General features: G+C 37.1%; 1 protein-coding gene across 7 annotated transcripts in view; it reads right to left on the bottom strand.

Moving 5' to 3' along the window:
- si:ch211-285f17.1 (sickle tail protein) overlaps positions 1-12,847 on the bottom strand; it is a 689,517-nt gene that overhangs the window by 63,615 nt on the left and 613,055 nt on the right. For all 7 annotated transcript variants that reach the window (XM_060825000.1, XM_060825002.1, XM_060825004.1 and 4 more), the window contains one exon: positions 9,073-9,248. In XM_060825000.1, the coding sequence (XP_060680983.1) occupies positions 9,073-9,248 (176 nt within the window). The remainder of the gene's footprint in view (positions 1-9,072; positions 9,249-12,847) is intronic.

Raw genomic sequence — 12,847 nt, 5'->3', positions numbered from 1 at the left:
TGTGCACTTGCAGGAAGAGTATGTACAGGGCTACAGATATCAGGCAGGACTGTAGTTTTAAAGAGACTGCTCAATGGAGAGAAATATTGACTTGCGTTAAGTGATCTCCTTCCAAGTGCACAACCAAAATTTCAAAACAAAGAAAAGATCTTCCGTTCATTCTTTGCAAGCATTGCACTGGGAGACATCTGTCTTCTTAAATGCTCAGCAACTTGCTGTTTCTTTTGCAAATTGTACAGTGCAAATTGAAACTGCAGCCATCCATTTAAATGAAGACGAGATTTCATTTCACTAAAGCATTTGTTTCAAGCCAGCAGTCAATCTATCACCTTTTTCTCATGTCCATATTTCATTGGGAGTCTTTTATGCCACAATGTGTGCATTCAGTGCCTCCAGTATGTGGCATCTCACCTAAAATAGATCTAACTCCTCTCACCACTGTCTCCACAAGTGCCAGTATTTCATTCACTAAAGTACTTTTAAACAGTCTCTTTACTATCCTAGCTTTTTAAGTTAAGGATAGCCTTTTGCGTTCTCACTCCCATCCAAAATATTGTGGAACCAGCTGCACTATGATATGCAACAGGAAGCATATGATGTATCATTAAAAATGATTAGACGCATATTTTTTGAGACTTCCAGGAGCAGGAAGGTAATGACACATTTCTGTAGATACCACCTTTTTAATGCTTGTTTACCCCGAAAATATTCTCTACTTTAGAGGATTTCATCATATTTAATACCAACACATCAAACTAGCAATTGGCCTGGTCAACAAATTCACACCCAATTGAATTGGCAAAAGTGTGCAATTGTTATCTTTTCCTTAAATGCAACAACATATTTCCATGATGATCTTGAATAACTAAATGGGTTAATACTGTTACAAACATTGTTGTAAAAATTTTCCAGATCTGATTAACTATATAAAGCTACAAATTTCAAAACACAAAAGCCTAACTTCAAAACTTAATTTTTGTTTTAATCTAAGATGACATTTTTCAAATTCCACAGAACCAGCCAATAAGTAATCTTCAGCATGCACCAGGCAGATGCCTGAAACTTTATTTCATGATACCAATTAAAACAAAAGTAGGATCTTTTGTTCATTAGACATGACCTTTTGTTTAAAGGCAATGCATTTCACTGAAAAATAACCTATTATCGAGACCACAGACCCATTTGTTATGTTTCAATTAATTTCCTTCTGCATCTGTTGCCTTTGTCAAGTTTTACAACAACTTCACTCTAAAATACTGTACAGAAATGCACCTTTGTTCATTGACCTGCATCCCCAAAAACACATGGTCAAGGGGCTGAAAAGATTTTTAAATTTACATTTTCAACAGTGGGAGAAGCTACTAAAATCTGCATCATTCAGTCACTGTTCAAACCACCTAATAACTAGCTTGGCTTTAGCCTTTTAAGTCCAATCTGAAAATACTTTGTCAGCACAAATTCATTGATGAAACATTATCCAGTAACTACGAATAAACATCAGACTCTCTCCAACCTTAACTCCCTTTGTTTCGCCTCTCAGTTTAACCTCAAGTTTGTTGAAGGCATTCTAAGTTTCATGGTTATGAAGACTTTGAACGCTAGTTCTGTTCTAAAACTTTACTGTGACCTTGTTGCTATCAATGAAATAAATTGATAATTGACATGATTCCTTTCAAAGACCATCATGAAATGACTTTCAGCTGTGCTGTTCATGACCACAATGTTCATATTTTCACACAAGACTCACCATGGGCTAATTTCTCGGTTATTATTCAGAAATTGCACCAGCACCCCAGGCTAAGATTTTGTTTGTAATGATCATTTTATTTTTGCTTTCATTACTGAAGATGCTTTTCCAGCAACAAACTCAACTCTGATCTCCAGCATCCACAGATCTCACTGTCTCTATACTGAAGATGGACCTGATGACCATATTTAGTCTATCAGATGCAGGATGAAAATATTCCCATTTTTGTATGACAACTTTCCACCCATTGTAAATACCTCATTGAGGTAATATGTCATTGGACCACTTACAAAGTTCACTGCACTGGGATTTGATACTACTTGTTTTATACAGATTTCACATTTCTTTTTTTAAAAAATCTCATTAGCCTCATACAATCTTAATGCATCACACCTGCATTTTCTATCAGGCTATTTAACTTTTGAAAGTGAGATATTAAGTAAGCTTTCATCATCAGTCAAGGAAAATTGTTTTTTCTAATTCTCTTGGAGATATGGAAAAACTGAGGATAATAGAAATAGAAATTGACAGAAAAGGAAGTTTGTTGGAATAGATATCATTAAAAAGATATATTCCTGGTAAAATAATTATTCACTTCAGTCCTCAGGGAACAAAGAGATACTTTGCAGTAACACAAGAAAGGAAGATTCAATAATAACGAGCTTTTAAAAATGCCCAGCGACTTAATGATGACAAAAATATTATGGACACAGATACACTGAATGAGAAAGAAAGCAACTTTAGCTGACTGACTGTTCCAAAAATGAATGCCTCATCATACTCCATATCAAGTCATAGAGCCATACAGATGTATAGCATGGAAACAGACCCTTTGGTCCAATTTGTTCACACCAACCAGATATCCTCAATTAATCTAATCTCATTTTCCAGCATTTGGCCCATATCCCTCTAAACACTTCCTTTTTTTGTACACCGATCCAGATGCCTTTTAAATGCTATAATTGAACCAGCCTCCACCACTTCCTCTGGTAGCTCATTCCATACATGCACCACCCTTTGTATGAAGATGTTGACCTGTAGGTCCCCTTTAAATCTTTGCCCCTCTCACCTTAAAGCTATTCCCTCTAGTTTTGGACTCCCCTATCTATGCCTCTCATGATTTTATAAACTTCTAAAGTCACTCCTCATCTTCCGATGCTCCAGGGAAAAGAGCTCCAGCCTATTCAGCCTCTCCCTATACTCTTGTTATAGCTCAAACCCTCCAGCCCTGGCAACATTCTCGTAAATTCTTGTGCCTTTATCAATATTCAACTTAACTCAACTCAGAAGAGACTATATTGTGACTTATAAAATGGCTAACACCAACTACTGTATATTACATGAAATTACAATGTTTTTTAGAAAAGTGTGCTATCAGAATACCAGAGCAAATAGTACTTTTATATTACTTACCTTGCAGTGATCTTTACAACATAAATCAAATCAACATCAGCATTGTAATCAATTTGCCCCACATACTGTTAATGTACAAGTATTATCCAGTACTACATAGTTAAAGTAGTTCACAAATAATATTCACCACAGGACTAAACTCATTATGACTCGTACAATTTGACCAGATTCATCATTATCTTCAACCACTTCCTCAGAATTCTTTTCCTGGATCTTTTCAAGGGTTTCTATTTGTTTGCTCTAGGCAAATCATTAGCTATTCTATGGACATTCCTGGGATTCATTTCACTTTTATTTTTGTTCCAGCTTTTCTTTCTGCTGCAACAGCCGATGAACTGAAGTTGCTTTCCTTCTCATTTTGTCTATCTCTGTCCATGACATTTTTTGCCATCATTAAGCAGCTGGCAATTTTAAAAGCTGGTAATTAGTGAGTCTTCCTTTCTTGTGTCACTGCAAAGTATCTCTGTATTCCACGAAGACTGAAGTGAATAATTATTTCCCCAGGAGTATTTTTTTAATGATATCTATTCCAACAAGCTCTCCTTTCCTGAGAACTGAAGCCAGTTCCAACCAGTTGCCTATCTCGTAAGTATTGTAGCAAATTCCAATAATTTAAATGCCAGTACCAAGTCATGGATCTCAAACTGAATTTAAAAAATAAACAAAATTCAATTTGATGCTCATTATATGTTCTTCTGTGGAATGGCCATGTTTCCAAAATCTATCAAATACTGATCATGCCTCATTCTCATTTAACAAATCATTCTTGTAGATTTCATCCATAACCCCTCATAAAAGGCCCTGATCTTAATTATTCACTTGACAGGCATCTGCCTCAAAAATACTTTATTTCCAATTTCTGATCAAAAAGTGACAATGTCAAAGTTGTAATGAATAAATAAAAAACATGGATGCTGAAGAAATCCTTTTTCTCTCCATAGATGTTGCCAAATCGGATATAACATTTTGAGTCCAATAACCTTTCATCATTTGTAGAGAGGTCACCCATGTTTCATACATACCTCATTTCTCCACTGGACTTATCTTACAGACTTGGAGAATATTGGACAGTAATCATGTCCAGACATTTTACACTGGCTTTAGCATTTTCATTTGCCAATAGGCAGGGCTCTCTTCTGCCATATTCTAAACCAGAAAATCAGGTGGTGCAGGATTGAATGAGAAGTGTTACACACATGAATTTTTTTTAAATAAACAGAGTAACACTGTATAAACATCCACTTCCAAACCCAAAAACTGATTTGTTTATTTCTATATTTGGGAGCATTAATTAATCCCACATTAATGTCTGCAATCTGTAAACAACTAAATACAATAAATAAATAAATAAATAAATAAATAAATAAATAATTAGTAGATACAATTAAATGGATAAGGAACAGAAGAGCAAAAATTGTGGATAAAAACAAAGTTACTTTAGAAATCTATTCATCTTTAACATTTCAGTTTTTGTTAAGTGCCATTGACAGCAAACATTAATACTAATTCTGTTTCCAAGGATCTGATACCTGCTGAGTATTTCCAGCATTACATTTTTATTCAAAACGGACCTATGGAATGTATGCTGAAGATACAAATTAAATCAGACTCCTGTTTGATGACCAGAGTTTTGATTTCTTTTTGCCATTTCAGAAGTAGCATGGGATCACTGAGCCCCAGCCTTTTAAGTAACTATGGTTTTGCAAAGGTGAGGCCCAAGTATACTTTCATATCTGGTCAATTCCAATACAGTAGCTTGGTCAACACATTGATAATGTTGATTATATTGATCAGTCTCTTCCCAACGTGGTTTCTTTGCGAGACTGGCGGAATAATGTTAGTAACAAAAGGTAGAATGTGACCAGAATGGGAGATAGACAATTCAGTTATATTCAAAACTCAAAAGCAACAAAATACGTGCTTTGAGCACGACTGAACAGGCATTTTAAGCCTCCAAATAAAGAGAGCATATTATATGTGACCCAGTAGGCACATGGATTACCAACAGGAAATCCCACAATCCCAGAAAAAAATAGATCAACATGCAAAAGATAATCTGAACAAGCAATAGAGATTCAATGTTATACAAGTTCTAAATAATAAATAATTAAAAACTGCTACTGAAGGCACTTTTTTCTTTGCCATTCCATCATCCACAATGACGCCTGCTGCTGATGCTGACCAGCTGATTGTGTCTCATAATCCCCACCCCCAGGAAAAGGCAGACATTTTGATTGATAACTGAATTCAAAACTTGGAGAAATCTTCACACATCACAGGAGTATGTCATTTAATAAAAATCAAGATTTAGCAACCATGGAAATGCTTAAATGCAACAAATAAATCAAGGTTCACTGATGTTTGGAGCTTCACAAGTCTGTCTTTGTTCAAGTCTAACATTTACACAGAATGTTCTTTTTTTTTTACATGCACTTCAATTAGAAGCACTTGCATAAATAGCTTTAGTTGATGTGAGTATAATAAGATTATTTGTCCGATGCAATAGAGGAAATGTAGATGGGTAAAGACCAATGCCACTGCTGCAAATCATCTTCTCCAAGTTATCGTGCTTAAAAAAAGTTACTAAAACACCACATTTCCTTTTTTGAAACTGACTTTCAATGGTTTTTAACAGCACCAAGTTATACCTAGAATTTAATAAAAAATAAAGCGAAAAGATGAACTCAATTATATTACTTTGGCACTGTTTGCATTGTTAGCAGCTTTGTGGGCAAAAGGTTTAAAACTTCAACACAAAAACAAGTCTAATTCATACAATACAATTCAGCACAGGAACAGGCCCTTTGGCCCACCAAGCCTGCACCGATTCCTTATCCTCATTTAAACCCACTATTTTTTGCCAATACATGGTATCTATCCAGCTGTTCGTCTCCCGTTCAGGTGTCTATCAAGACATGTTGCTAACGTACCTGCTGCCACCACCTTCATCTGCAGTACATTCCAGGCACCCACAAGCTTCTGTATGAAAACATTTACCCCTCTTAATTTGAACCTGTATTGTTTGGTAATTAACCTTCAGACCTTAGGAAAAAGCCTTGACTATCCACTGTACTTATGCCTCTCATAATTCTGTAGACTTACTATCAGGTCGCCCCTCAGCCTCCATCTTTCCATGGAAAACAACCCAAATTTAACCAGCCTCTACTCATAACTAAAGCTCTCTAGGCATAACCAAAGTTACCAGGCAATACCCTGGTAAACTGTGCCATCTCTGAAGCATCTATGTATTTCTGGTAGTGTGGTGACCAGAATTGCACAGTTTTTCAAATGTGGCCTAATTAAAGATTCATTTGGCTGTAACATAACTCAGCCAAAGTGAGGACTGCAGATGCTGGAAACCAGAGCTTAGATCAGAGCGATGCTGGAAAAGCACAGCAGGTCAGGTAGCATAAGAGGAGCAGGAAAATCTATGTTTCGGGCAAAAGCCCTCCATCTGAACCCTGAATCCATGCGACTCTACCATGAGGTACCTTATTAAGATGTCTTACTAAACTCCATGCAGACAATAGCCACTGTCCTTTCCTCAATCATTCTTGTCACCACCTCAAAACATTCAATCAAGTTGATGAGACATGACCTTCCTCACACAAACCCATGCTGCCTGTCACTAACAAGTCATTCTCTGGCCACTGTCCAGTCCTATGGAATCTTGCCTGAGGCCAAAGTGGGTGCAACGATATCTGTTAAGGCCCTAGCTGTTTCCTCCCTTGCCTCCCACAGTATCCTAGAATAATCCCATCTGGCCCTGGGGACTTGTCTACCTTAATACTTTCATGACACCCAACATTTCCTCTTTTGGTTATGACCACCAGCCCAAGTATTCTCACCTTTTCCTGACCTCATGTCTCTCTTTGATAAATACGGATGTAACACATTCATTAAGGATCTCACCCATTTCCTCTGGCTCCACACACAACCTCTTTCCTTTATCCAGAGTGGGCCTCCTCTTTCCCGAGCTACCCTCTTGCTCCTAAATAAACATATAAAATGCCTTGGGAATCTCCTTAACCCTGCCTGCCAAGGAATTTCACCCTCTTAATTCCCCATTTGAGCTCCTTCTGACCTTCTCTATATTCAAGGACTTGGTCTGTTTTTAGTTGTCTAGACCTTAGGTAGGTTTATTTTTGACTAAGCTGATAAATTTTCTGTGTCATCCAAGGTTCCCGAATCCTGTCACACCTGTCCTTCATTTTCACAGGAACATGCTTACCATGCACTCTAATCAACTGGACTTTAAAAGACTCTCACATGGCAGATGTGGATTTACCCTCAAACAGTTGCTCCCAATCCACATTCTCCAATTCTTGTGCAATTTCGTTATAGTTAGCCTTCCTCCAATTTAACATTTTCATCCAAGGTCCACTCTTGTCCTCATCTCCCCCAGACTTAGATCACGCCCCAGAGTTACATCTTTCCAGAAAAGTCTAGCCAATTATATCAGTCATTCTATCTTTTGATACATTCAATTAGCACCAAACACCCTGGTTAGATTTGTAAATAATACACCAGATAATATGGCTAGAAAACTATCACTGTAATATTCCATTGTTAAAGGCAGCCCTGCAGTTTTCATAACTACAAACAGCACTTGAGAAGAACAGTGAATCCATTGTGTTATAACAGGAAAATTTGCATCCTATTTCAAAGATACAAGGAAGCATATATGCATATGGATTAACATTTAGTATTTTCACCAAATCCAACTGTGCTCAGTAAATGTGAAATTGTTATTTTCAGCAACAAAATTCTGGCTTTGACTAAGATTAAGATCACTAAATTCTTGCAAAAACAATGCATGTGGCTTGTTTAGTTTTGAACAACTTCAATAGAAGGCAATATAAAGGTCACAACTACTTGAAGCCAATGATCTGAAGAGAAGTAATAATTTTCTTTGATGTCAAATATGTTACTCAAACTTTATGTTAACTAGGGAGTTTCAGTTTCAATCTCCTGTTCCCCCACCAACTGCTACATTTTCTTTTCTTTCTTGATTCCTACTAGAATAGGCCTCCTCAGTTTTCTGATTGCTACCTCAACAATGAAACATCAACCACAAAACTAAAAACTAAATCCAGAATCTTGGAGATTGGCTTAAAGTCAAACTCTAAGTATCACGAGGCTCGCAATTCTGCTGTTGGAGATGCTGGAGATGAAACACTAAACCTAAACAGTATCTGCTTTCCTGGGTTGATATAAAAGATCCCATTGAACTACTTCATACAATAGTGGAGCACTAATCCCTGATGCCTTGGTGAATATTTATTCCTTAATAAGCATCACAAAGATATATTAGCTGTCAGCATTAGGCTTTTATTTGTGGGAGATCACTGTGTGCAAATTAGCTGTTGCTTCTTACATTAGTGAAAACACTTCAAAAGTTCATTGTTGGCTGTAAACTGCTACAAGTCGTCATAAAAACTGCCAAATAAACACAAGCCTCTTTTTCTCTATTCCCATCTGAAATTGAAGCAGAGCCCAGATGTTCTTCAACTTAATTCAGGACAATAAGACCAGTCAAGGCATCCATATTCCGATCCCATTATCGAATCAGCTAATGAGGCACAGACCAGATATTGAACAGGACCGGAACCTCATCTTTTCCCCTTTTGCCTAGTTCGAGCTCCACAAGATTAGGTAGTTATTCACTGTCACTTGTCACTTCAATCTCAATTCCATTATAGCAATAACATATTCCTTCAAATGAAATTTAGGCATTCATGAATTTAAATCAAAAGTATAATCTCAAATTTGAAGCAAGAAACACCAACTCCCACATCTCCAAAACAATACAGGATAGGGTGCAAATAATTTAAAAACAAAGTTTAAAACAAAATGAGGGAACATCCTAAAACACAATGCAATTATAAATGACTGACAACAAGCTGACATACCATAGTTGCTGTACTATTTTCTCCTCATCAATCAAGTACTTCTGTCTCTCCTCTTCCACCATTATACGCTGTCGCTGTAGTGGATCCTCTGTTCTCTTCATTGCTTCAATAACTCTGCTGTTGATTTCAGACTCTGCTTTCTTGAACATTGCTCTGAGCGTCTCCTGGTTCTCGAGCTGTCAGCAGAAAAGAATTCAGTTCAATTTTCTCTGCCTGCCTAATATCACTGAAAATTAAATTGCTTTACTGCCCCTAGAAACCAATCCTAATGAGCACCCACTACAGTTGGATCTTCATTTGATTCACACTCTCAATTGAATTTGTATTTGACAATTCTACGAACTCAGAAGCCACATGGCCATTTCACTGGTAAGAACTGATTACTAGTCAGATTAGTTTACAAATGTCATGTCAGTAATTAAAGTTGACACCTATAATTCTGTTTCATTCAAGTATTGGAGTCCCCTGTCAAATTGATTAATTAGTCTTAGTTATTATAGGTGTACTGATGAGAGAGGAAGCCAATATTGGATTTGTAAAGACAACACTCATGGCGAAAACTGCTTTCCCAAACCCCAAGATCAGAAATTTAGTTTTCTCAAATTTTGCACAATTCCAGAAATCATTTGAGTATTTGCTTCACATGCAAGCACACCAACTGGCCACCTGTTAGCAAACAGGATTTTCATAAAATGAACGGGGAATATTTCTTATTCAGTTTTCTAAACAAACAGGAAAGATCACCAGACCTGAAACTTTAACACTGATTTCTCTTCACAGCTGCTGCATTTTTCCAGCAATTTCTGTTTATGATAAAACAGGTCTTTTTAAAATCAACCAAACAAGGATTGCTATAATGCGTATTATTTGAGACACACTGATTCAGCAAGTGAGAATATTTTAAAATGATAACTCAGTATTCAGGGCCTAGTGTACTGCAAAAGATACAAATCAGCAATGATTGTCATGGTTCACATGAATGGTTCATAAGTCTTACTTAATAGCATAGCATTTAGGGAACTCATCACAACATTTGACACTGACTAAAAATAAAAGAACAGCTTTTCCTATTGCTAGATATAATTTTAAATGCAGCACCATAAACCAAGCCAGAAAAGCATTAAATGTTATCTTAAAATAATTAACCTTTCATTATTAGTCTGAATGGCTACATGAGCCACAGTGCAGCCCCTCTGTTAATCTGATGATTAAGTAAAGGTGAAGGAACTGCAATATAAGAATTTTTAGAACAAGCAGAGGGGTTTATGTGATTTCAATGGCAGCTTACTTCCAGGAAGCCAGTGCAAAATCCCTCAAGCCAGAAAGAATCAACCCAGGCTGACACAAGCAAGCACATCAGCGAGACTTAGAGGTATTTATTTGGAAAATGAAATACTTGCGCAGGTACCTTTAGGTGTCACACCTGCCCATGGCATATTTTTAAAAGCTTATCTATGAAATTAAAGGTTTTCAAAATAGAATTATTCTTGAAAATATAATGAGACATTGAATCTCAGAGAAACCAGAAATGACAAGAAAATACCATGATTGGTTCAACTAATTACCATCCTTTCAGTTCCCAAATACTGCAAAAAGAGACCATTTGACCTTTCCAGTCTACATTGACCTGTCAAGGAGCATCCCATCCAGGCCCAGTCCCCACCTTATCCCCAGAATCCCACGTTTACCAAGGCTGAGCCTTTTAATCTGTCTAGAGGCAGTCGAAGAATACCACATGCTTGTGCTTTATGGCTTTCTTAATTTAAATGCGAGACATTTTTTAAGGGGTATTGTTTGGAAATTTGCTTGACAAAAAATGACTGGGTAATTGTGAATGAAGAGCATCGCTGTTGACTCCAAGATGATATTGATGGTTGATGGACTGGGCAGAAAAAGGGGCAAATAGAATTCAGTCTGGAGAAGTTTATTTGAGATGGCCAAAAACAAAACAAGGGAACACACAATCAAGGAAAGGGTTTGAGGGAGGTAGAAGAAGTGAGAGACAGTCAATATGCCCACCCTGAAGGTGGCAGGACAGGTAGGTAAGGTGGTAAAATGAGGTGCGTGAGATGCTTTACTTTATTGGGTGAACTATTGAACACAAAAGCAGGGATGTAATGTTGGAACGATATAAGACACTGGTTAAGCCACAGCTGGAATTGTGTTCATACTTTTGGTCACCTTACAGGAAGGATGTCATGGTCCTCTCTAGAGCAAAAGAGATTTACAAGAATGTTGACAATGTTTAAAAATTGCAGCTATAATGAGAGAGTGGATAGACCACGGTGATTTTCCTTAGAACCGAGGTGACCTAGGGTGACTTAATTGAGGTGGATAAAATACTGGAGGAGCTTAGAGTGGATGGGAAAGGTGACCTATGGTGGGGCAAAGATTTAAAACAGAAGGGAGTTGAAGATAAGCCTTCAGGAGGTTGGGAAGAGTCTGGAATTTGCTGTTCAGTTGATGGCTAAGTAGGAAACCCTGAGCTTATTTAAAAGGAACCTGGATCTGCACCTAAAACAATGTAAACTGCAAGGCAATGGTGCAGATCCTGATAAATTGGATTAGAACAGGTGGAAGTTTATTCAACCAGTACAGACACAACACATTTAATAGCCTCTTTCTGCACTGCAACTGTTTTATGGTTGGATTTCATTAAAAAAAAACTTTCCCCAAGTCACAATCAGCAGAAATAAACTGCAACTTTTCTAATGCTTTCTGCCAACTCCATTTTGAACAACAACAATATTAGGAGAGATTAATTGTGTTCTTTTCCTAAGTCATGGTTAACATTGTAATTCCATGTCATGCTTAATTATCCCATTTACAAGCCAAGGTTTCCATTGAAAATCTACAATTGAAATGAATTTTTAACTAACCATTGATCGACTTCAAGATTTGCTGCTATGCTGACTGAAGTGTATTCTAATTATTTGTTCCTGCAGATTGCAGTGTGAATCTGGCACTGAAGGATCAAGAAAAATAACATGCTGTTTGCCACAAATTTCACCACTGCAGCAATTTCCAGGTCAATGCATTCAAATTCCTACTGACATTAAAAAGCTACCATTCACAGAGTAACTTTTTTTAAAAAAATCAAATTGTTTAATATTTCAGCTAGCTGGCTCAGTTAAAAAGATCGAAATTAGAGCCAAATTGTCTTCATAACATTTTTCAACTGGTCTATGAACTGACCATTTTGTTACTGGTTGTCATTGAACATGTAACATTTGGAATCAGTATTTTGACAGGCTCTAGTGATTTTGCTCTTTTTTTGCAGCTTTTCTTTTCCTGTAATATACAAGTTACTTTTTCAGCTGTGCAAATGCATTTGTTTCAGCCTCTCATGTTTGAGTGCCTTTGGCATTTCCATAATTGCTGAGCCAAATCTTAATTAAGCTAATCCTCCTACAAATAGTATGGCATTTATTGTATTAAAATGTTGTTGTTCTGAGTGCTCGACAGTGGCAGAGAGACATATGGTACAGAAACAGACCCTTTGGCCCAACTCATCCATGCCAACCCATATCCTAAGTTAATCCACTCCCATTTGCCAGCATTTGGCCCATATCCCTCTAAACGCTTCCTATTTATATACCCATCCAGATGTCTTTTAAATGTTGTAATTATACTAGTCTCCATCATCTCACCTGGCAACTCATTCAATATGCACACCACTCTGTGCTCCTTAGTCCCTTTTAAATCTTTCCCCTCTCACATTAGACCTATGCCATCTAGTTCTGGACACACCCACCCCAGATGAAAAACTTGTCTG

The sequence above is a fragment of the Hemiscyllium ocellatum genome, chromosome 5, assembly GCF_020745735.1.
Source record: "Hemiscyllium ocellatum isolate sHemOce1 chromosome 5, sHemOce1.pat.X.cur, whole genome shotgun sequence".
Taxonomy (NCBI): domain Eukaryota; kingdom Metazoa; phylum Chordata; class Chondrichthyes; order Orectolobiformes; family Hemiscylliidae; genus Hemiscyllium; species Hemiscyllium ocellatum.
Note: the sequence above shows the minus strand (reverse complement) of the source record. Positions and strands in the feature narration are given on the sequence as shown.